Source organism: Rhinatrema bivittatum, chromosome 1 (assembly GCF_901001135.1).
Source record: "Rhinatrema bivittatum chromosome 1, aRhiBiv1.1, whole genome shotgun sequence".
Classification (NCBI taxonomy): domain Eukaryota; kingdom Metazoa; phylum Chordata; class Amphibia; order Gymnophiona; family Rhinatrematidae; genus Rhinatrema; species Rhinatrema bivittatum.
In genome coordinates this window covers 18,189,805-18,215,774 of record NC_042615.1, presented here as the reverse complement: position 1 = coordinate 18,215,774, position 25,970 = coordinate 18,189,805, and the positions used below count along the sequence as shown (strand labels likewise).

General features: G+C 47.3%; 1 protein-coding gene across 1 annotated transcript in view; it reads right to left on the bottom strand.

Annotated features, from left to right (window-relative positions):
* Positions 1-25,970, bottom strand: part of HSPA4L (heat shock protein family A (Hsp70) member 4 like) — a 626,705-nt gene that overhangs the window by 473,603 nt on the left and 127,132 nt on the right. Inside the window, exon 4 of the mRNA XM_029590014.1 lies at positions 25,629-25,751. Coding sequence (XP_029445874.1) covers positions 25,629-25,751 — 123 coding nt within the window. The remainder of the gene's footprint in view (positions 1-25,628; positions 25,752-25,970) is intronic.

Here is a 25,970-nt window from a genome sequence, read left to right as displayed (position 1 = left end):
CGCGAGACAAAAGTGTTCCGCCTGGTCCGAAAATACCGGACCCTGATGGAGTAGCCGCGGAAGGTGTGACAATCGCAGAGGTCCGTCCACCACCAGGTTGAGTAGGTCCGCAAACCACGGGCGCCGCGGCCATTCTGGCGCCACCAGAATGACCTGCCCTGGATGATCTTCTATCCTTCGCACCACCTTGCCCACCAGAGGCCACGGCGGGAAGACGTACAGCCGAACATGAGGTGGCCAGGGTAGCACCAGAGCGTCCACTCCTTCCGCCCCGTGATCTCTCCTCCGACTGTAGAACCGCGGAGCCTTTCCGTTGCCCGACGTTGCCATGAGGTCCATGGCAGGAGTTCCCCAGCGCCGCGTGATGAGCGATATTGCCTCGTCGGAGAGAACCCATTCCCCCGGGTCCAAAGTCTGCCGACTCAGGTAGTCCGCCTGAATATTGTCCACGCCTGCGATGTGGGAGGCCGCCAGGCGGTCGAGGAACCGCTCTGCCCAGGCCATGAGGCGGGCCGCTTCGAGGGCCACCCCCGGGCTCTTGGTGCCTCCCTGTCGGTTGATGTAGGCTACCGTGGTCGCATTGTCCGAGAGAATCCGGACCGCACGCTGCCGGATGAGAGGCAGGAATTGGATGAGCGCCAATCGGACTGCTCTGGTCTCCAGGCGGTTGATCGACCAGGACGCCTGTTCCTGTGTCCACTGCCCCTGAGCTGAGCTTCTGAGACACACGGCCCCCCAGCCGGTCAAACTGGCATCGGTTGTGACCACAATCCATTCCGGCGACTCCAGGGGACAGCCCTGCGCCAGGTTCCTGGGGTCTAGCCACCAACGAAGGCTGAGTCTGGCCGCCGGCGGAAGAGGTAGTATCGCCTGATAGTCCTGCGAGACCGGTTTCCACCGCGAGAGTAGCGCCATCTGTAGGGGCCTCAGGTGTGCAAAGGCCCAAGGTACCAGGTTGATTGCGAAGGCCATCAAACCCAGGATTTGCAGGTAATCCCTCGCTATTGGGACCTGGAGAGCGGCAAAATGGAGGATTTGCTCCCTCAGCGACTGGGCCTTGTCCGGCCGCAAGAAGACTTTGCCTTGAGCTGTGTCGAAGCGTGCTCCGAGAAAGTCCAGCTGCCGAGACGGAAGGAGACTGCTCTTGCCGAAGTTGACTACCCAGCCGAGAGACTGCAGAAATTCGACCACCCGGTCGACCGCCTGTTGCCCCTGCGAGAGGGACTTCGCTCGGATGAGCCAATCGTCCAGGTAAGGATGTACTAGAATGCCCTCCCGTCGGAGCGCAGCCGCCACCACCACCATGATCTTGGTGAACGTCCTGGGTGCCGTTGCCAACCCGAAGGGGAGGGCCTGGAACTGGAAGTGCTGTCCCAGTATCTTGAAGCGGAGGAGCCTGTGATGGTCCGGACATATCGGAATGTGTAAGTAGGCTTCCGTCAGATCCAGGGAAGCTAGGAACTCCCCCGGATGAACGGCCGCTATGACCGAGCGGAGGGTTTCCATGCGAAACCGGGGTATCCAGAGGACCTTGTTGATTTCCTTGAGATCTAAAATGGGACGGAAGGATCCATCCTTCTTGGGCACCACGAAGTAGATGGAATAATGACCCAAGCCCACCTCTCCGAAGGGGACGGGTGAGATGGCCCCCAGGGCTAGGAGCCGGTCCAGCGTGCTTTGTACTCCCAGGCGTTTGTGACTTGACCCGCAGGGCGAGAAGACGAATCTGTCTTTGGGGCGATGCCGCAAATCCAACGCGTAACCGTGCCTTAGAATATCCAGGACCCATTGATCCGTGGTGATGTTGGCCCACTCCTCGTAAAACCAGGCTAGTCGTCCACTGATCTTCGGGAGGGGGGAGTGGGCCGGCCTGACATCATTGGTTGGACTTGCCGGAAGCTCCCTGCGCCGAGGAATCCCTTGGTGGTCTGCGGCCACGAAAGGACCGGGTCCAAGACTGAGACCTGTTCGAGGGGTTTCTCGGACCCTGGGGCTTGGAGCTCCGAAATCGCCGTTGAGAGCGGGACCGATTCCTGGAGAAGGAATTGGACGGACGATATGACCTCTGGCGGTCCTCGGGCAACCTATGTACGGAGTTTTCCCCCAGGGATTTAATGATCTGGTCAAGATCCTCGCCGAAAAGGAACCTACCCTTAAAGGGTAGAGAACCTAGGCTGGACTTGGACGAGGCGTCCGCCGCCCAATTCCGAAGCCACAGCAGTCGCCTGGCGGAAACAGCCGAAACCATGGTCCTCGCCAGGACCCGCAGCAAGTCGTGGAGAGCATCGGCCCCGTAGGCAATGACGGCTTCCAGCCTGTCCGCTTGCGCCGCTTCCTCAGGTGGCAATTGCTGTGAAGTAAGGAGCTGCTGCACCCACCGTAGCCCCGCACGCTGGGTGAGTGAACCACAAATAGCTGCGCGGACCCCCAGCGCAGAGACCTCGAAGATCTTCTTGAGGCAGACTTCCAACTTCCTGTCTTGGACATCGCGGAGGGCCGTTCCCCCTGTAACGGGAATCGTGGTCCTCTTGGTGACAGCAGAGACTGCCGAGTCGACCTTGGGTACTTTAAGCAGGTCCAAGAAGTCTCCGGGGAGAGGGTAGAGCTTGTCCATGGCTCTGCCCACTCTGAGCGACGCCTCCGGCGTGTCCCATTCCCGTACCAAAAGGTGTAGGAAAGACTCATGAATCGGGAACGTTCGCGCCCGGGGACGTAGGCCCGCCAGGACAGGGTCCCCTTTGGAGCTTCCTGAGGCTACGGAGGGAGCCGGAGGCCCAGGCGGTTCGACGGGCGGGTCGAGATCCAATTCCTGGAGGACGTGTGGGATGAGGTCAGACAGCTCCTCCTTTCGGAAGATCCGGAGCACCCGTGGGTCGTCACACTCCAGGTGCGCTGCCAGGACCGAATCCTCATCAGCCGTCGAAGCCGGGTCACTCCCAGGGTCCTGCGGTGGGGTCGCTCCGCTGGGTGGAAGAGCCAGGAGCGTCTTCTGGCCGCCCCCCGAGGGCGCTGGATTGGCCCCCCCCACCCCCACCAGCCGGGGCATCTTCGCGGGCGTGGGGTTCGCTCGGCCACCGCCGGGCGACCCCCCCCCGCCGGCTGCAGGCTCTGGCGGTACGCCTGGTGCATTAGCAGAACAAAATCCGCCGTAAACCCCCCTGCCGGTGGGGGAACGGCGAGGGCAAGGTCCGTGGAGGGGCCCGAAGCGATGGGGGGGGAGGATGGGGCTCGAATCGGCCTCAAGCGCGGCGAAAACCCATGCTGTGACTCCTCAGCTTCCGAGTCAGCAGCGCTCTCTAGCTCCAAGATGGCCGCCGCTCCCGCCAAAGGAGGGGGCGGGGCCCTTCCCCTCAAGCCGCGGCGCTCCGAGCCTGACGGCGAAAAAGGCGGGGAAGTCGGCCCGGGCTCCCCCCCGGGGAGAGCAACGCCGGAGGAGACATCCCGCGATCCGTCCTGCCCCGGGTCGGCGCCGGGAGCCCCCTGAAATCGCTGCATGGCGTCCGGTCGGGAGGGAGAACCCCTTCAGCGACCGCCCCTGGGGCCGGATCCGGGGAAACCGCGCCGCGGGAGGAGCGGGCTCGTCCGCCCAGGCTCAACTCCGCGAACCCTCCCCTCAGGAGCAGCAGGGGAATGGGACTTCCCTGCTGCCGCGGCCCCGGGGAATGAAATGTCGCAGGGCCGAGGGGGAGTGGTTCGAATCGCTGCGCTCCGAACAGGGGAGAGACTGGCTCCACCAGCGTGCCCCTGAGCCGTCCGACGGCGAAGCTGTGAAGAAAAAATTAACAGCAACACAAAAACTTACCGCCGGAGAGAGGAGGAAACAACAGAAGAACAGAAGGCAGACAAATGAGAAAGTAGTCCCGCTGGCAAGCTAACCAGGGCTGCGAGACCCGGGCAGGGGCTCAGAGAGACTCCCTGAGAAGAGAAATTTTTTTTTTTTTTTTTTAAACTCTATTTAATAATTTAGAACCCAGGCCTGCTTGATCCTGTCCTGAAAAGAAAAAGATAGAAATAGTGGGGCAGAAGCCACCAACTGGGGAAGCAAAGGTTCCCCCACTCGCATCTGCTGGAGTCAGAGAGATACTAAGGATCCCTAGAGGGTGCACCTGCTTATATGTCAGCACCCTCGGAAGTTTGCTCTGACTCCATCTGCTGGACGGGGGACATAACCCACGGTCTGGACTGATCCTAGTACGTACAGGGAACTGCTATTAATTAAGTTGACTTAGAAAATAGCCACTACTATTACTAGCAATGGTAACATGGAATAGACTTAGTTTTTGGGTACTTGCCAGGTTCTTATGGCCTGGATTGGCCACTGTTGGAAACAGGATGCTGCAGTTGATGGACCCTTGGTCTGACCCAGTATGGCAATTTCTTATGTTCTTATGTTCATTTTATTGCGGTGTTTGGTGATCTGCAGCGGAAGGTCAACGCGGGGGTTTACCATGTTCATTATTATGGCCTATCACAAGGAAAATATGTGTTTGCATTATACTGTGAGACCCTTGGCTATTGCGGGTTTGGGATGATATGAGTATAGGAGCTCTATGAGTGATGTCAGTCCACCGCTCCAGCAATGGGGCATAAGGGGGGAAGGAGGGAATGGGTGGGATCTGGGGAGATATGAAAAATTGCTAGTGTCCAATCACTTTCCCATTCAATATTTCTCTGCTGCTACCAAAGATAATAAGTATGGGGGGGGATTCTTTTCTCAAAGTCTATAACAGTTAATGTCTTATCTGTATTACGTGATACTGCAGGGCGGTATATCATTCTCAAATTTCTGTTAGATAAATCTTTATATACTTTGGTGAATGTATATGTGCCAAATTCTGGGTAGGGTCAGTTCCTGGGGACACTATCGACTACTCTGAAACAATGGGTGGAAGGGACATTTATAATAGGAGGTGACTTTAATATGACCAGGTATCCCTTCTTGTACTCTAGTGGTGGAGGAGGGGGCTGCTCAGGATCTACCAGGAAAGAATTAAAATCATTTATGAGGGAGTGGAACCTTATAGATGTCTGGAGATTAATAAATCCCACGGATTGCAATTACACTTTTTACTCTAAGGCCCACCATTCGCGGATTGACTTCTTTCTACTGGAAAAAGCTCTGATTAATAAGGTACAGGAGGCAGGAATAGCCCCAATAACGTGGTCAGATCATGCCGCCATATGGATTCTGCTTAAAGGCTTAGGAATGCAGACGGGGCAGAAATTCTGGAGATTAAATGAGAGTATATTAAAAGATAAGGATTATTGTGCACTCTTTGAACAGGAGATGGCCCAATATTTGTTGGAGAATAATACAGGGGAGGTATACACAGCCACGGTTTGGGAAATTTTTAAAGTTGTAGCCAGAGGGAAACTGATTGCGAGGGCTTCTTATTTGAGAAAAGAGGAAAATTTGAAAAGGGTAGCGTTGCTCCAACAGCTTGGCAAGCTCAAAATCAAACATAAAAGATGTCCTGACCCTCAGTTAAGCTCTAAATTGGAGCAGCTGCATAGAGAACTGAAGGAGTTGTCCATGAAGGACAATGCCTTTCAGTTGGATAAAGCCAAACAGGAGATTTTCGAGGGGGAAATAAGGCAGGTCAACTCCTAGCCAGGAGACTTAGGGCACGAGCAATCCACAATCAAATCCTAAAAATTCATAATGCCCAGGGAGAGCTGGTCACAGATAATGAGGGTATCAGGTCCCAATTTAATCAGTTTTATCAACAGTTATACACTGGTAGGGCGGACATTTCCCAGACGGCGATTCATGACTACCTAAAAGATATTCCCCTACCACGTCTAGGGGAATCTCAGATGGTTAGTCTTAATCATAAGATCACTGTGATGGAAGTTAATCATGCTATTCAAGAGCTGAAACTAGGGAAAGCGCCTGGAATCGATGGCTTTTCTGCCGGATTCTATAAAAAACTAAGAACTGTAATTGCCCAACCTTTGGTGGAAGCGTTTAATAGCTTACTAGAGGGGGGACGCTTTACACCTCATTCCAACAAAGCTGGAATAACCATCTTAGCTAAACCAGCAAGCGATCACACTCAGTGTAGATCCTATAGGCCAATCTCCCTCATTAACTTAGATTTAAAACTGTTAGCGAAAATTCTGGCAACACGTCTCGGTCATGTGGCCCCGCAACTGATCCACCCAGATCAAACTGGCTTTGTACCTGGGCGATTAGCTGCCAATAATGTGCGGAGGGTAATTCACACTATTTGGTATATCCAGTCATCACAAATACCTATGGTCCTGCTGTTGCGTCCGTCGGTCTCAGACGGCTTCGACCTCTGTGCCTTACCTTTCTTCCTTCTTTCTCCTCAAGCCTTGAGAAGATGGCTGCTGCCGCGTCTTCATGCCACTCTCTCCGGTGTCCCCGGATTGGCAATGGCAATGGTGTTCGCCATGATTTTCCTGAGGGCCTCCTAGGGTGCACACGCCACCCACGTCTATATCCGCGTCATGGCGGGAACCTCGGGGGCGTCCCCTCCGAGTGATGTCATCACATCCTGGTATTTAGCCTGCCCTTCGTTTGCTAACAATCTGAGTTAGCAAGGATTGGATTGCCTCCGGTCTAAGCTGCTCTGCCGCTTCCCAGCTGCCACAGGAAGCTCTCTCTGCCATTCGGGGTATTTCTTCACTAACCTGGGTACCCGCTCCTCGGAGGCCCTTCTGCTCTGTTTCAGGTACCTATCTTGGGATACCGGGTACTCACTCCTCGAGGGCCTGCTCTCCCTAATCTGGTGCCTACCACCAAACAACTTCTGCCTGCCAGGACCTTCAACAATACAGCTTTCTGCTTCAGTGAGTACTAACCCTTTCAGTCTGTCTCACCTTCAGCTTCAGTGCTCTGTGTCTACATCTGGGACCTGTCCCTGCTACGCCGCGCTGCCTATCACCTACTCGAGTGTGAGACTGGTCTCCTCTGCTGAGGGCCCCTGGACTACTTCTGCTGGGCTACCTTCACTGCTGCCCGCTCCCCGGGCAGTAACATCGAGCTGTACAATAAATACAACTTCTCTGTGTCTGCATGTATAGAGTCTAGCCTAGTTCTGCGGTTCCTCACAGGGCTCCTCCCCGTGGGAGTGGCCATCACCGCAGTACCCAAGAATCCACTCCAACACCTCATAACCATAACATATTGCTAACTCCATGGATGCGGTTCAGCTCACCGCTTTGCAGGCCATTCGGGCCTGGCCCAGCGAATCTCCGAACAACATAATTCGTTAGACAACTTGACTGTTGCCTTTAATCAGCTACACGCACAGATGAATGCACCTGCTGCCGAAGGTAAAGAAGTTACACCGCCAGAAGTGACGGTCAAGTCTACATTGCCTCTATCTGCTCCGATACGCTTCACGAGTGAAGTTTGGAAGTGTAGAGGATTTATTAATCAATGTTGCATGCACTTTTCTCTGCAACCTAATTATTTCCCTACAGCATATGCCAAGACCACCTATATCCTTTCGTATCTGGACGGAAGAGCGTTGGCTTGGGCTTCACCGCTGTGGGAGCGCAATGACCCTATCCTGAATGATCTTGCCGGGTTTCTTGAACTGTTTAAGTCAGTATTTGATGACCCTGCCCGGTACTCGATTGTTACGAGCGCGCGCGGGCGCGGTCGTCTCGGGCAGGTGGTGAGCCCTTGGGCCACGGCAGGACCCCAGGAGGAGCCCAAGGCCACACCGTGGGAGGTGAGCTGAGCAGGCATGGTGAGCCAGGCAGGCAGGAACAGAAGCAGGGAGTCCGACCCTCAGCCGGACCTGCATGCCCATGGTAGCCAACACGGGGAAGTTGACTAGTGAACGGTCCTCCGACTGTTCCCGGCCCTTTCGGACCCGCCGCAGGGAACGGCAATGGGCAGCAGGCCGGACAGAGGCGAGGGCAGACAGAGTCCTTAAACAGAAGACATCAAACGGGGCAGAAGCAGGCTGAAGCAAGACGAAGACATCAGGACAAGGGCTGAAGCGAGACACAGGAAAGGCCCAGGCGAGCAGGAACTCCGATGCTGGGATACTCACATCCGAAGCCCCCTCGGCTGGCAGAAGCTCAAGAGCCCGTGGGACGAATCCCTCCTGTTGGCCACTCCAGGGCCCAACAGGACAGAAGGCTCAGGAACCAGGTCAAGGCAGAGACAGGTAGACATCCGGACAAGGGCTGAAGCAGACACTGAAGACAAGGCTGGACGGGAACATTGCACTGTCCATCAGGGCGCCCTACTCAGCCCACCCGTGGGACTGAGTCGCGGACCACCCTGTCCCAGACGCGCCCTACACAGCCTAGGAAGGCTGGTCGCGGACCACGCTGAGAAGGAGGGCGCGGGGAAGACCCAGGCGAAAAGGAACTCCGATGCTGGGATACTCACATCCGAAGCCCTTACGGCTGGCAGAAACAGGAGCGGACATCAGGCAAGACACTGGACAAGGAACCATGGAAGACCTGGATCAGCACGGTTACAGCCAACTGTAAGGCCTGATCGAAGGCCGAAGACAAGCAGGAGTCGGAGTCACGGACCGGAGTCAAGGCAGGCTGAAGACAAGCAGGAGTCGGAGTCACAGACCGGAGTCAAGGCAGGCTGAAGACAAGCAGGAGTCGGAGTCACGGACCGGAGTCAAGGCAGGCTGAAGACAAGCAGGAGTCATAGTCACGGACCGGAGTCAAGGCAGGCTGAAGACAAGCAGGAGTTGGAGTCACGGACCGGAGTCAAGGCAGGCTGACAACAAGCAGGAGTCGGAGCCACGGAGGACCTGGATCGGCAGGGTTACAGACTACTGTAGAGCCCGATCCGAAGGCCGAAGACAAGCAGGAGTCAGAGTCACAGACCGGAGTCAAGGCAGGCTGAAGACAAGCAGGAGTCAGAGTCACGGACCGGAGTCAAGGCAGGCTGAAGACAAGCAGGAGTCAGAGTCACGGACCGGAGTCAAGGCAGGCTGAAGACAAGCAGGAGTCGGAGTCACGGACCGGCGTCAAGGCAGGCTGACGACAAGCAGGAGTCATAGTCACGGAGGACCTGGATCGGGAGAGGCCACAGGCAACTGTGTAACCCAATCCGAAGGCAAAGACACAGTGAACAGAAAGTCCTTAAATACTGGAGGTAGAAGGCAACTCCCTGGGAGGAGCCTGCCAGGACCGCCCACCGCTGGTCCTATAACTAGGGTAGAGAGCTGCGGGCCAGCCCCTAGGGAAGGGCGTCGCCCAACAGGAAGTCCAAACACTGAGGCTGCAAGCCACAGGCATGCCTCAGGAGCAGCTAGGCCTCTCAGGCCCTGGAGCAAGTCCTGGATGATGCGCAGGCGAGGCCCTGGCTTCAGAGCGGCCTCTGGAGGAAGGTAAGAGACCTCCTGCAGCGCAGCAGCAGGGGGGATCGCAACATCGATAGCAGGATCAGCTTTGGTTCATCTAAAACAAGGTAACAGCCCTTGACCAGACTTCGCCATTGAATTCAAGACGTTGTCTTCTGAATTACATTGGGAACCTAGGTGTCTGAAAACCCCATTTTTTGAAGGTCTAAACTCCCGGTTGAAAGATGAACTGGTGACTCATGAGATGCCCGAGACCTTAGCGGAACTTATGAAATTGGCAGCAAAGATTGATTGCTGAATTCGCGACAAAGTTCAAGAGGTCAAGAGTTCCAGAAGACCACTCCAGGGAGAGATTCGTGTCAAGTCTGTACCCAGACCTACACACCTAGGGCCTGTTGCTGGTGAAGAAGAACCAATGCAAGTGGGCCGCAGTCATCTGACTTCTAAAGAGAGGCGATTCCGAGACCTAAGTCCTGTGGGAAGACTCTTCTTAAGTCTAACTGCACCCTCTCCTCCACTCTCTCTTCCAGTGTCTTTAATCTGCGGGCCTTTGGAATATCAGACCCTTGCCCTAGTAGGCACCTGTGTAAATTAATAATTTTAGCATCATTATTTTTATGTGCCTTACTGTAAACCGTTGTGACGGTATCCATCTTAACGGTATAGAAAAGATTTTATATAACTAAATAAATAAACAAATAAATAAATAATAGACTCTGGGGCAGGGGGAAATTTCATTTTGAAATGTCTAGTGGACCATTTGCGGATCCCTACCACTACTATGATGCCTCCATTACTACTGTCCTCTATTCATGGAGAGCCCTTACCGGGTGAAGTAACTCTGCTTACAGAACCAGTGAGCTTGCGTACTGGTGCTCTTCATACAGAGACTATTTCCTTCTTTGTGCTAGAGAAGGCCATGCACCCTTTGGTACTTGGGCTAACGCAGCTGCAGAAACACATGCCACAATTCAACTGGACCACTTTGGAGCTTTCACGTTGGGGGTCTTAATGGAAGTCTCTCCAATACCATGCATGCCAACTACCTCGTTGTTGCCTGGGTTGCCGCCTCAATATGCATCTTACCAAGATGTATTCTCAAAAGAAGCTGCTGATGTGTTACCGCCACACAGATCATACAACTGCGCAATTAATTTGACATCAAATACGGAACCATCCAAAGGAAGGGTCTAACCCCTCTCCGTAGTGGAGAATAAGGCGATGTCGGAGTACATCCAGGAGAATCTCCAGAAAGGCTTCATAAGACCTTCTAAGTCTCCTGCCGGCGCAGGATTTTTCTTCGTGTGGAAAAAGGACGAATCGTTACGTCCGTGCATTGACTACAGAGGTCTGAATGAGATCACCATAAAGGACCGCTACCCTTTACCACTCATCTCTGAGCTATTTGATAGGTTACAGGGAGCCACGATATTCTCCAAGCTTGACCTCAAAGGAGCGTATAATTTAGTTCGCATCTGCTCTGGCGATGAATGAAAGACGGCTTTTAATACCCGGGATGGACACTTTGAATACCTGGTGATGTCCTTCGGCTTGTGCAACGCCCCGGCTGTCTTCCAAAACATGATGAATGATATTCTGCGTGATTTACTCTACCAATGTGTCGTTGTCTACTTAGACGACATCTTGATATTTTCTCAGAACCTGCAATCCCATCAGGAAGATGTCAAAAGAATTCTGCAGAGACTTCGCGAGAACCGCTTGTACGCCAAATTGTCTAAATGTGAATTTCATAAAGAATCCGTGCCCTTCTTAGGTTACATTGTCTCAAACAATGGTTTCCAAATGGACCCTCAGAAGCTTGAGAGTATTCAAAAATGGCCACAACCCACAGGCCTAAAAGCTCTAAGACGATTTTTGGGATTTACCAATTACTACTGGACCTTTATTAAAAATTACTCTTTATTGACTGTTCCATTAACAGCAATGACTAAGAAGGGAGCCAATGCTGCTACTTGGTCTATGGAAGCTGTGACTGCGTTCCAGAAGTTAAAAGACACCTTTCAAAGCAAACCATGTCTCCGCCATTCGGACCCTACTCGACCCTTCATTGTGGAAGTCGATGCCTCTGATGTAGGTGTAGGGGCCGTGCTAAGCCAGACCGGTGATTCAAAGATCTTGCACCCCTGCTCATTATTTTCCTGACGCTTCTCGCCAGCGGAGAAGAACTACGGCATTAAGGATAAAGAACTGTTGGCAATAAAAATGGCATTTGAAGAATGACGCCCCTGGCTTGAGGATGCACAACATCAGATTACTGTTTACACTGGTCACAAAAATCTGGAGTACCTCCATCACGCTCAACGCCTCAACCATAGACAGGCGAGGTGGTCCCTGTTCTTCAACAGATTTGACTTTTTCCTGAAATATCGCCCCGGTGACAAGAATGTCAGAGCAGACACATTATCTCACTCTTTCCTCACAGAGAATGTACCTGATGAACCCCAGCATATTATTGACCCGAAGAGAGTGGTTCTCACAGCTACACATCCGGTACTCCCGGGCAAGACCACTGTACCCTGCAATCTAAGAAAGAAATTGCTAAGATGGGCTCATGATTCGAAACTGGTCGGACAGCCTGGTCAATGGCAAACATTGGCCAAGCTACCAAAGTACTATCGGTGGCCCACCATGAAAGAAGATTCTAGGTTACGTAGCCTCCTGTTCCAATTGTGCCAGACAGAAACCTCCGCCAAGACATCCTTGGGGCCTGCTTCAACCCTTGCCAGCACCGGATGAGCCCTGGACACATATTGCAACAGATTTTTTGGTGGACCTGCCACTTTCCGGAAGTAACAATACCATTTGGGTTACAGTGGACCAATTTTTTAAGATGGCTCACTTTGTGGCTCTCCCTGGCTTGCCATCAGCCATGGAACTTGCTAAGTTATTCATCAGTCACATCTTTCGCCTACATGGCATTCCTAAACATATTGTTTCTGACAGAGGAGCTCAATTTACAGCAAAGTTCTGGAAAGCCTTGTGTAAGAAATTCGATATCACACTTGACTTCCCCTCTGCCTATCATCCTCAGTCGAATGGCCAAACTGAGAGAATGAATAGAATTCTCAAACAGTTCCTCCGTGCTTATGTCAGTTCATGACAGAATGACTGGGCTGAACTGTTGCCCTGGGCTGAATTTGCCATCAATTCACATCCAGCGTCATCTACTGGATTTACTCCATTTGAAGTTGTGTACAGACGACAACCTTTACCACCTTTACCACTTCCACTTTCTGTGTCATCCCCGGCAGCTCAATCTACTGCCAAAAATATACAGCAGCTCTGGAGAAAGACTAAAGAGATGCTCCAAAAAGCAGGACAAAGAGCAAAGAAAGGCTATGATGCTCACTGATGCAAGGCTCCTGAATTCCAGCCTGGAGATAAAGTTTGGCTTTCTACTAAACATCTGAGATTTAAGCTTCCATCTGCTTGATTTGCTCCACGCTTTGTCGGACCCTTTTCTATTCTCCGACGGTTGGGTTCACTCACCTATAGTCTGAGACTCCCTCCAGCTATGAGGATTCACAATGCATTCCATGCTTCGCTGCTGAAACCGTTTGTTCTTAGCGAGTTTTCCACAAGACGCCTGAACCTAACCCAGTTGATGCAGAAGACGACATCGAATATAAGGTTGATGCCATCCTTGATGTAAGAAAGAGAGGCAGAGTTTGGGAAAACCTCCTGTCATGGAAGGGATACGGACCAGAAGAAAACTCTTGGGAACCATTGGCTAATATCATGGACAAAGAGATGCTTCGTCAATTTCATTGATCGCATCCTCAAAAACCTTGACCAGGTAGGGGGTCTGGAGGGGGCCCTTTGAAGGGGGGTACTGTTGCGTCCGTTGGCCTCAGACGGCTTCGACCTCTGTGCCTCACCTTTCTTCCTTCTCTCTCCTCAAGCCTTGGGAAGATGGCTGCTGTCGCGTCTTCATGCCACTCTCTCCGGTGTCCCCGGATTGGCAACGGTGTTCGCCATGATTTTCCTGAGGGCCTCCTAGGGTGCGCACACGCCACCCACGTCTATACCCGCGTCATGGCGGGAACCTCGGGGGCGTCCCCTCCGAGTGACGTCATCACATCCTGGTATTTAGCCTTCCCTTCGTTTGCTAACAATCTGAGTTAGCAAGGATTGGACTGCCTCCGGTCTAAGCTGCTCTGCTGCTTCCCAGCTGCCACAGGAAGCTCTCTCTGCCATTCGGGGTATTTCTTCACTAACCTGGGTACCCGCTCCTCGGGGGCCCTTCTGCTCTGTTTCAGGTACCTATCTTGGGATATCGTGTACTCACTCCTCGAGGGCCTGCTCTCCCTAATCTGGTGCCTGCCACCGAACAACTTCTGCCTGCCAGGATCTTAAAAAATACAGCTTACTTACAGAAAAACAAAAATGCAATTATCTAAACCTCGAATCAATTACTGCAAGAATACTTAAGAACATATCATCAATAGATACATTATTGCATTTTATCACATGAAACATATGGGTAAGTAAGTTTAAACTTGCTGTGATTTTGAAAATTCGAAAAAAAAAAATAAAAAAAAATAAAAAAAAAAATACAGCTTTCTGCTTCAGTGAGTACTAACCCTTTCAGTCTGCCTCAACTTCTGCTTCAGCGCTCTGTGTCTACATCCGGGACCTGTCCCTGCTACGCCGCGCTGCCTATCACCTACTCGAGTGTGAAACTGGTCTCCTCTGCTGAGGACCCCTGGACTACTTCTGCTGGGTTACCTTCACTGCTGCCCGCTCCCTGGGCAGTAACATCGAGCTGTACAATAAATACAACTTCTCTGTGTCTGCGTGTATAGAATCTAGCCTAGTACTGCGGTTCCTCACGGGGCTCCTCCTTGTGGGAGTGGCCATCTCCGCAGTACCCAAGAATCTACTCCAACACCTCATAACCATAACACCTGCTTACAGTGGACGTGGAAAAAGTGTTCGACCTCGTTCATTGGGATTATTTATTTTCGGTCCTCAATACCATAGGACATGGAGGGAACTTTCTCATGTGGATAAAAAGATTATATGATCACCCCAGTGCGTGTATCAAAGTTAACGGGGGCTATTCCACTCCTCTTTGCTTTATATCTAGAGCCTTTAGCTATCAAGATCCGGGGGAATGAGGGGATTCAGGGAGTCAAAGTAGGCGACCAAGACTATATACTTACCATGTTCGCTGATGACATCCTATTTACTATCGTACAACCCGATAGTTCCCTGCAACCATTAATTGAGGAGTTCAAAAAATGTAGTGCTGTCGCGGGATATAAAATGAATATGGACAAATCCGAACTGTTAAATATTACCCTTAATACCGCACAACTGAGGCAAATAAAACTGAAGTATCCTTTTAAAATAGTTCATTCCGCATTAAAGTATCTTGGGGTGAAAATAAGCTCTAACTTGGATGAACTTTATAAGATCAATTATGAGGGCCTATGGGGTAAGATCTTGGTAGATCTTCAAACGTGGGAACGTACTGATTTGTCATGGCTGGGATGAGTATCTGCCATTAAAATGAATGTGCTTCTCAGGTTGGGATATCTGTTTCAAACTCTTCCGATCAAGATTCCCGCCAAAGCGATCCAATCCTGGCAAAGGAAACTTTTCCAGTTTATTTGGAAAAGAAGATCCCCTCAAATTAAACGTTCAATTATGTATCTTCCTAAAGACAGAGGAGGTCTCGGGGTGCCATGTCTCCAATGGTATTATGTTGCTTCCCAATTACGTCCCATAATTGACTGGCATACTAAAGGTTTCAGTAAAAGATGGGTTCAACTGGAAAAGGACTTTATGTCTGGGATAGCTTCAGCCTCTCAGGTATGGTTACCGAGTACAGCCAGACAGACAATGTTAAGGAGTATTCCTACTGTAGCGCTTACTCTGAAAATCTGGGATCGCTGGAAACTCAAGTTAGGGTCAACAGGAAATACCATCTGAGTACGCCAATCTTTTTTAACCCTGAATTTTTCCCAGGGATGTCTAAATCTAGAGCAGCCAAGTGGGAGAAACATGGTTGCTTTAGATTAGAGCACTTTTGGAATCGGGGTAAGGTATATGAATTCCCAGAACTCATGCAGAAACACTCATGCACCATGCAGAAACACTCATGCAGAAACACCATGTACTATCAGATACGGTCTTTCACTTCACAGACATTAGTTCAGGAGGACATGGGCAGAGGTAGAACCTTGTTCGAGGGGTTTTGCGACCACTCTGACAAAATTAAAAAGGTTATATCTCGGATGTATACTTTACTAAATGGGGATAAACAGGCCACACCATCCCACCTCAGGGAATGGACCACGGACCTTCGGATAACCCTGACCTCCACCCAAATGATGAAATGTTATCCCTCTATCAGATGCTGCTCGGTATCGGCCTCCTTGATAGAACATGGGTATAAGATGCTTTACAGGTGGTATATCACACCAATTAAACTACACCGATTTTATAGTAGCTCTTCAGCTCACTGTTACAGAGCCTGTGGAGCTCTGGAGACTTATCTTCACATGTGGTGGGAGTGCTCTAAATTAACTTCTTATTGGGAAGAAGTGGTAAAATTGATCTCAGAGGTGGTAGGGGTACGAATTCACAAAGAGCCAGCATTCTTTCTTCTCAATATCTCATCAGCACCAGTAAAATACCCACACACTTATCTTATCCGCCAAATAATGTTGGTAGCGAGGATGAAAATAGCATACCACTGGAAGCGAGCTGAACCACCACACATCAGACAAGTACAACAGAGATTAAATAAGGTCTGCTATTTGAATAAGCTTACAGCTGTTCGACATAATCAGCTCCAAAAATTTGCTGCACAGTGGCAACCTTGGGAAACCTGGCAAACCCAACACTAAGATATCACACAGGCTATGGTTTCGGGAGGGGAGGGGGGTGGGGGACAGGTCTACCTCAATAAAAAATTGTAAAATCGGGTTTTGGTAATAGAAATCAGCAGCTTTTATTGTACAGTATAGAAATTTACATGAATGTATGGATGTTAACAATGTTGTCTATCTTTGTTCGGCAAGTTGTTGCCTACTTTTATGTAGATAAATACTGTTATGCAAATGTACCATGTTACCTTAAAATTATAAATTAAAAAAAAAAAATTGGGGGGAATGTTTCTGTAACCAAGGTAGTCCAAGCACAATGGGATGGATTGACTTATCCAATACCAGTAACTCAAGTTCCTCAAGATGTAAGGCCCCTGTACGTAACTCGAGAGGTTCAGTGGTCAAAGAGATATGCCCAGGAAGTTGCTCTCCATAGATGGAGGCGATACACAAGGAAGGGTTAAGCGAACGGGTTTTTAATACCCAGGAGTTGCACAAGATCTTTCAGGATAAAATTACCTACTGCTCCGAAGTCTACCAGAGCAAGAACCAGAAAGGACCGGGAGTCCCAAATTAGTGTGATTGGAACTGAGAGTTGGGGGGGCCAAAGAAGTTGCACCCAAGTTCAGGGCCCCTACTGAACTTGGACTCTGGAGTTTCCCGGAGATGGGACAATTTTGTAGATGGTGGCCTGGGGCTCCACAATACAGACACAAGCCAGTCTGTCTTCGCCGGAGGCGCTCTTCCAGTGTCAGTCGCCCTCAACCCAATTCCAGAACTTAATTGTGCATTGAATGAAAAAGAATTTTCTCTGATTTGTTTTAAATGTGCTACTTGCAAACTCCCTGGATTGCCCCCTGGATTGCCCCCTGGATAGCCCCCTGGCTAAAACTTAACTAGGAACTGATCAATATTGAGATGAAGGCAGCAGTCCAGCAGCAAGAGGGGGGCTTCCCAGTCTTTTGCATCGAGTGTCACATGTATGATTTTTTACCCACCGGTGAGAAGTTGTACATGTGCATGCGATGCAAAGAGCTCCTGGCTCTCAGAGAACGAGTCCGATCTCTGGAGGCTAGAGTGGCAGACCTGGAGGAGCTGAGGGAGACAGAGAGGTATATAGATGAGACCTTCAGGGACATAGTAGTCCAGTCCCAACTTCAGACTGGCAGCCCTGGTGCTGCCTTGGAGGAAGAAGGTCTCATGATGGGAGAGCACCAACCAGATGTAGCAGGAAAGGATCCTGTAGCAAGGACCTGCTCTCTAGGTGATGCATTGTCCTTTCGCACTGAGGATATCTCCCCAAGGCCTACTGCCCAGGAGGGAAGGGTTAGGTCGGCCGTCATAGTTGGTGATTCGATTATTAGGAATGTAGATAGCTGGGTGGCGGGTGGCGGGTGGGCGTGAGGATCGCCTGGTAACATGCCTACCTGGTGCGAAGGTGGCGGACCTCACGCGTCACCTAGATAGGATTTTAGACAGTGCTGGGGAGGAGCCGGCTGTCGTGGTACACGTGGGCACCAACGACATAGGAAAATGTGGGAGGGAGGTTCTGGAAGCCAAATTTAGGCTCTTAGGTAGAAAGATTAAATCCAGAACCTCCAGGGTAGCATTCTCTGAAATGCTCCCTGTTCCACGCGCAGGTCACCAGAGGCAGGCAGAGCTCCGGAGTCTCAATGCGTGGATGAGACGATGGTGCAAGGAAGAGGGATTCAGTTTTGTTAGGAACTGGGGAACCTTTTGGGGAAGGGGGAGTCTCTTCCGAAGGGATGGGCTCCACCTTAACCAGGGTGGAACCAGACTGCTGGCGCTAACCTTTAAAAAGGAGATAGAGCAGCTTTTAAACTAGAACAAAGGGGAAAGCCGACAGTCGCTCAGCAGCGCATGGTTCGGAGAGATGTATCTTTAAAGGATACTAATGATGCATTAGAATTAGGGCATCCCGACAGTGAGGTTCCAATAATTAGAAAAGTTGTCCAAGTGCCTGTAACTAAAAACTCACCTGAGCTAAAAAAATTCTAACTTATCCCTATCAATTAAAAAGCAGAATAAAAATACAATCAAAAAACAAACTTTGAAATGTTTGTATGCTAATGCCAGAAGTCTAAGAAGTAAGATGGGAGAATTAGAATGTATAGCAGTAAATGATGACATAGACTTAATTGGCATCTCAGAGACATGGGGGAAAGAGGATAACCAATGGGACAGTGCTATACCGGGGTACAAATTATATCGCAATGACAGAGAGGAGCAGTCGGGAGGAGGTGTGGCGCTTTATGTCCGGGATGGCATAGAGTCCAACAGGATAAACATCCTGCATGAGACTAAATACAAAATTGAATCTTTATGGGTAGAAATCCCTTGTGTATCAGGGAAGACTACAGTGATAGGGGTATACTACCGTCCACCTGGTCAAGATGGTGAGATGGACAGTGAAATGCTAAGAGAAATTAGGGAAGCTAACCAAATTGGTAGTGCAGTAATAATGGGAGACTTCAATTACCCCAATATAGACTGGGTAAATGTATCATCGGGTCACGCTAGAGAGATAACGTTCCTGGATGGAATAAATGATAGCTTTATGGAGCAATTGGTTCAGGAACCGACGAGAGAGGGAGCAATTTTAGATCTAATTCTCAGTGGAGCACAGGAATTGGTGAGAGAGGTAACGGTGGTGGGGCCGCTTGGCAATAGTGATCATAATATGATCAAATTTGATTTAATGACTGGAAAAGGAACAGTGTGCAAATCCAAGGCTCTCGTGCTAAACTTTCAAAAGGGAAACTTTGATAAAATGAGAAAAATTGTTAGAAAAAAACTGAAAGGAGCAGCTACAAAAGTAAAAAATGTCCAAGAGGCGTGGTCATTGTTAAAAAATACCATTCTAGAAGCACAGTCCAGATGTATTCCACACATTAAGAAAGGTGGAAAGAAGGCAAAACGATTACCGGCATGGTTAAAAGGGGAGGTGAAAGAAGCTATTTTAGCCAAAAGATCTTCATTCAAAAATTGGAAGAAGGATCCAACAGAAGAAAATAGGATAAAGCATAAACATTGGCAAGTTAAATGTAAGACATTGATAAGACAGGCTAAGAGAGAATTTGAAAAGAAGTTGGCTGTAGAGGCAAAAACTCACAGTAAAAACTTTTTTAATATATCCGAAGCAGAAAGCCTGTGAGGGAGTCAGTTGGACCGTTAGATGATCGAGGGGTTAAAGGGGCACTTAGAGAAGATAAGGCCATCGCAGAAAGATTAAATGATTTCTTTGCTTCGGTGTTTACTGAAGAGGATGTTGGGGAGGTACCCGTAATGGAGAAGGTTTTCATGGGTAATGATTCAGATGGACTGAATCAAATCACGGTGAACCTAGAAGATGTGGTAGGCCTGATTGACAAACTGAAGAGTAGTAAATCACCTGGACCGGATGGTATACACCCCAGAGTTCTGAAGGAACTAAAAAATGAAATTTCAGACCTATTAGTAAAAATTTGTAACTTATCATTAAAATCATCCATTGTACCTGAAGACTGGAGGATAGCAAATGTAACCCCAATATTTAAAAAGGGCTCCAGGGGCGATCCGGGAAACTACAGACCGGTTAGCCTGACTTCAGTGCCAGGAAAAATAGTGGAAAGTGTTCTAAACATCAAAATCACAGAACATATAGAAAGACATGGTTTAATGGAACAAAGTCAGCATGGCTTTACCCAGGGCAAGTCTTGCCTCACAAATCTGCTTCACTTTTTTGAAGGAGTTAATAAACATGTGGATAAAGGTGAACCGGTAGATGTAGTATACTTGGATTTTCAGAAGGCGTTTGACAAAGTTCCTCATGAGAGGCTTCTAGGAAAAGTAAAAAGTCATGGGATAGGTGGCGATGTCCTTTCGTGGATTGCAAACTGGCTAAAAGACAGGAAACAGAGAGTAGGATTAAATGGGCAATTTTCTCAGTGGAAGGGAGTGGACAGTGGAGTGCCTCAGGGATCTGTATTGGGACCCTTACTGTTCAATATATTTATAAATGATCTGGAAAGAAATACGACGAGTGAGATAATCAAATTTGCAGATGACACAAAATTGTGCAGAGTAGTTAAATCACAAGCAGATTGTGATAAATTGCAGGAAGACCTTGTGAGACTGGAAAATTGGGCATCCAAATGGCAGATGAAATTTAATGTGGATAAGTGCAAGGTGATGCATATAGGGAAAAATAACCCATGCTATAATTACACGATGTTGGGTTCCATATTAGGTGCTACAACCCAAGAAAGAGATCTAGGTGTCATAGTGGATAACACATTGAAATCGTCCGTTCAGTGTGCTGCGGCAGTCAAAAAAGCAAACAGAATGTTGGGAATTATTAGAAAAGGAATGATGAATAAAACGGAAAATGTCATAATGCCTCTGTATCGCTCCATGGTGAGACCGCACCTTGAATACTGTGTACAATTCTGGTCGCCGCATCTCAAAAAAGATATAATTGCGATGGAGAAGGTACAGAGAAGGGCTACCAAAATGATAAGGGGAATGGAACAACTCCCCTATGAGGAAAGACTAAAGAGGTTAGGACTTTTCAGCTTGGAGAAGAGACGACTGAGGGGGGATATGATAGAGGTGTTTAAAATCATGAGAGGTCTAGAACGGGTAGATGTGAATCGGTTATTTACTCTTTCGGATAGTAGAAGGACTAGGGGACACTCGATGAAGTTAGCATGGGGCACATTTAAAACTAATCGGAGAAAGTTCTTTTTTTCTCAATGCACAATTAAACTCTGGAATTTGTTGCCAGAGAATGTGGTTCGTGCAGTTAGTATAGCTGTGTTTAAAAAAGGATTGGATAAGTTCTTGGAGGAGAAGTCCATTACCTGCTATTAAGTTCACTTAGAGAATAGCCACTGCCATTAGCAATGGTTACATGGAATAGACTTAGTTTTTGGGTACTTGCCAGGTTCTTATGGCCTGGATTGGCCACTGTTGGAAACAGGATGCTGGGCTTGATGGACCCTTGGTCTGACCCAGTATGGCATTTTCTTATGTTCTTATGTTGTATTATCCAAAAGAATAAATAACAGTTTCACATATACCTGTTCAAGTACTTTCATGATTTTGTAGACCTCTAAGATACCCCTTTCCCCTCAGCCGACTCTTCCCCAAGCTAAACAGCCATAACGACTTTAGCCTTTCCTCATAAGGGACCCGGCTGCATGCCTTTTATCATTTTGGTCACCCTTCTCTGTAATTTCTCCAGTGCAACTATATCTCTTTTAAGATGCGGTGACCAGAATTACACACAGTATTCAAGTTGCAGTCTAACCATGGAGTGATACAGAGGCATTATGACATCCTACATTTTATTTGCCATTCCCTTCCTAATAATTCCTAATATTATTTGCTTTTTGACTGCCACAACACAGTATGCCAACGATTTCAATGTAATATCAACTTTGATGCGCAGATCCTTTTCCTGGGTGTTAACTCCTAATATGGAACCTAACATTATATAAAGGTATAGGGTATATAAAGGTATATAAAGGTATAGGCATTATATAAAGGTATTATAATGGCATTTACTTGGTTCAAAACCTTCCTTAGTAACAGAGGGTACAAAGTCAAAATAAACGATAAAGAATCCCCTCACTGCAATTCCTCACTAGGAGTCCCGCAAAGTTCCTCCCTTTCCCCCACCCTCTTCAACATCTGCCTACTTCCTCTTTGTCAGCTGTTAACTAACCTTCAACTAAAACACTTCCTTTATGCCGACGACGTGCAAATATTGATCCCTATCAAAGAATCAATTACAAAAACACTCGAGTACTGGGAATCCTGCAGACAGAGATCAACCTCCTCCTCTCCAGTTTAAACCTGATTTTAAATTCAGCGAAGACTGAACTCCTCCTCATTTCACCGGAAAACAGTAATACTACACAAAGTGCTCCATCCAACATCTTTGTCACTCAAGCAAGAGACCTAGGAGTCCTAATAGACAACCACTTAAGTTTAAAAACATTCATCAACCGTACTACCAAGGATGGCATTTACAAACTACAAGTACTGAAAAGAATCAAACCACTCCTTCACGTTCAAGATTTCAGAACTGTCCTACAAGCTATAATATTCTCCAAGTTAGACTACTGCAACTCTATCTTGCTAGGCCTCCCTTCTTCTTCTATTAAACCCCTTCAGATGCAACAAAACGTGGCCGCCAGAATTCTGACAAACACCAGAAGAAGAGACCACATCTCCCCCATTCTCAAATATTTACACTGGCTCCCAATACACTTCAGAATCCTCCACAAGTCCATCACCATTATCCATAAAACCATCTATTCTCAAGCCACTCTTAGCCTTCAAATCCCGCTCAGACTACAGTCCTCATCTAGACCAATCAGAGAAGCATACAGAGGATCCCTACACGTTCCCCAAACAAAAGTTATACACCATCAAGCATTCAGAGAACGGGCCTTTTCCACAGCGGGACCATTTATTTGGAATGCCATTCCCCCTGACCTCAGACAGGAACCATGCTCACTAACTTTCAGAAAAAGGCTTAAGACATGGTTATTTAGACAAGCCTTTCCTGATCCCAACTGACTCTCCTAACTTTCTCACTAGACAGACTACAACCACCTATAAGATACCTGTCAGCACTATGTAAATAATTTATTCCTCTCATTGTTATTGGTTAAATGATTCCTTCTTCTCTTCTTCTTCCCCTAGTTCCAACGTCCCCTGTTTTATTGTAACTTTTTACTTCTTTGCTTTTCATCACCGGTTTATTGTTCAAAGTTTATCACTCCCCCTGTTACCTGTAAACCAGCATGATATGATTGTATCATGAATGCCAGTATAAAAAAGCTCGAAATAAATAAATAAATAAATAAGTAAAACAAAATATAACTACAGCATGAGTTATTTTTTCCTATATGATTCACCTTGCATTTGTCCACATTATATTTCATCTGCTATATGGATGCCCAGTCTTCCAGTCTTGCAAGGTCCTCCTGCAATTTATCACAATCCGCTTGTGACTTAACTACTCTGAATAATTTTGCATCATCTGCAAATTTGATCATCTCACTTGCTGAACCTCTTTCCAGATCATTTATAAATATATTTAAAAGTACTGGTCCGGGTATAGATCTCTGAGGCACTTCATTGTTTACCTTTTCCCAATGTGAAAGCTGACCATTTAATCCTAATCTCCGTTTCCTGTCTTTTAACCAGTTTGCAATCCACAAAAGGACGTTGCCTCCTATCCCATGACTTTTTAGTTTTCTTAGAAGCTTTTTATGAGAGGTTTTGTCAAACACCTTCTGAAAATCCAAATACACCACATCTTATTTATTTATTTATTTATTTATTTATTTTAAGTTTTTCTATACCGGCATTCGCAATAAATATCGCATCATGTCGGTTTACAATTAACAAGTGGATAGGGAACAAAAAGGTAAAAAATAACATTGATCCTAATAATAATAATAATAATAATAGTAGTAATAAAACATTAAACAAGAGAAGGCTAAGGAATGCAGTTACAATAAAACAAGGGCGTAATACAACTTGGAGCATAGAAAAGAAGCAGGGGTTTAAATAGAGAGAACATATATGCCAGTCAATGTGCTTAAAGCATTAATGAATTGCCCTTATGAGGTAGGGATATTAATTACCATGATTAAGGCAAAGTCTGAGCGACTAGTTAATATTGGAATAGGTTCAGTTTAGTTCAGGAAAGGCTTTCATGAATAGCCACGTTTTGAGTCTTTTCCTAAATGTGGGAAGGCAGGGTTCCTGTCGCAAATCTGGTGGGATGGAATTCCAGTCCTGCAGTGGAGAAAGCCCTGTCTCTGGCGGTTATGTGCCGCATGGATTTGGAGAGTGGTACTTGTAGGGATTCTCTGTAGGACTCTCTGATTGGTCTGTTGGACGTAAATTTTTTGAGAGGAATTTGAAGGTTGAGCTGAGAGTGTTGATGTATAGCTTTGAAAATAGTGGTTATGGACTTATATATGATTCTGTAGTGAATTGGCAGCCAGTGCAGATCTTCTGGTTCACCTTTATCCACATGTTTATTCACCCCTTCAAAAAAATGTAGCAGATTTGTGAAGCATTCCATTGTGTAAATCCATGCTGACTACAGTATATTCCATTAAATTATGTCTATTTATATGTTCTGTGATTTTATTCTTTATAATATTTTCCATTATTTTTCCTGGCACTGAAGTCAGGCTTGCCGGTCTATAGTTTCCCAGGTCACCTGTGGAGCCCTTTTTATATACTGAGGTTAAATTGACCAACTTCCAGTCTTCAGGTACAATGGATGATTTTAATAATAAGTTACAAATTACTTGCAATAGGTCTGAAATGTCATTTTTGAGTTCTTTCAGAACCTTGGGGAGAAAACAATCCAGTCCAGGTGATTTGCTGCTCTTCAGTTTCTCAATCTGGCCTACTATATCTTTCAGGTTGACAGTGATTTGGTTAGTTCATCTGAATTGTCACACTTGAAAACCATCTCTGGAACGGGAATCTCCCCAACATCCTCCTTGGTAAATACTGAAGCAAAGAATTTATTTAGTCTTTCCGTGATGGCCTTTTCTTCCCTAAGTGCCCCTTTAAACCCTCAATTATCTAATGGTCCAACCAACTCCCTCGCAGGCTTCCTGCTTCGTATATATTTTAAAAAGCTTTTATTTTGAGTTTTTGCCTCTGTGGGCAACTTCTAATTCAAATTCTCTTTTAGCCTATCTTATCAATATTTTACACTTAACCACTGAATATACCCAGCAACCCTAAAGTTAGCCAGATAAATCTATCCAACTAACTTTAGGACAAGTCTACAGGATGACCACACTTAGCCAGATCTGTCTAATTGAATACTGGATTTAGCCAAATCACTTCTCCAGTTAATGCCGCTCTTTCCAGTTATACCATTGCCTTGCCCACCACTTGGCTAACTATTTAGCAGGATAAGTAGTTGTCTGGCGGCCACTAATCCCAGGAACATGTTCAACTGACACCATTTAGCTAGATATGTCATAACTTAATCGGTTAAATAGCACTACAAATGGACCTCATTGTTTTCAGATTAATTATAGACTACAATAAATACATTATAAATGCAAAGCAATTATTTTCATGTACACTTTTTCCTTGAAATTGGATGTTTTCTGTTACTGTACTGATGGCAAGGAAAAAATTTAGGCCAAATACAGCATCTGACTTTTATATTTTATACAGATACATTTTACCAATGCATGTCTTTCCTTTACCAAAGTAAAGGAAAGACATGCATTGCTCTAGATCAGCTTTAAGCATGTTACATGCAGATTTTAACCTCTTACAACAATTTAGGGAGTCTTTTATATAAGATATTTAAGTTTTGTAAGCTACAGTACTCTGCAGCTTTACATCTATTCTTAGTCTCTCAAAACTATCATAATAAACAAGTAAGGCAACTTACAGCGATCACACAGTCTGTCACAGGTTTTTTCAGGGCATTTTCTGAAGTCTCCTTAAGTTTAGTCAACAGCATTCCTGTAACTTGCTCGATTGCTAAATGCTTCTCTTCATTTAGATACCATACCTAAAACATGATATTTTAAAGAATTACACACAAAAATGGACATAAATGACCAGACTATTTCAGTTTGACTACGAATGAAAGTTTCACATGCAAATTTGCCTAAGTTGATGACATCAATGTTTGTTTTATAGATTGATTTCTGCAAAGTTAAACACAAAATGCCATCAATATGCAGTTCTTCACTTCGAATTAACATTAGAAAGGCGGGTGATAAATTGA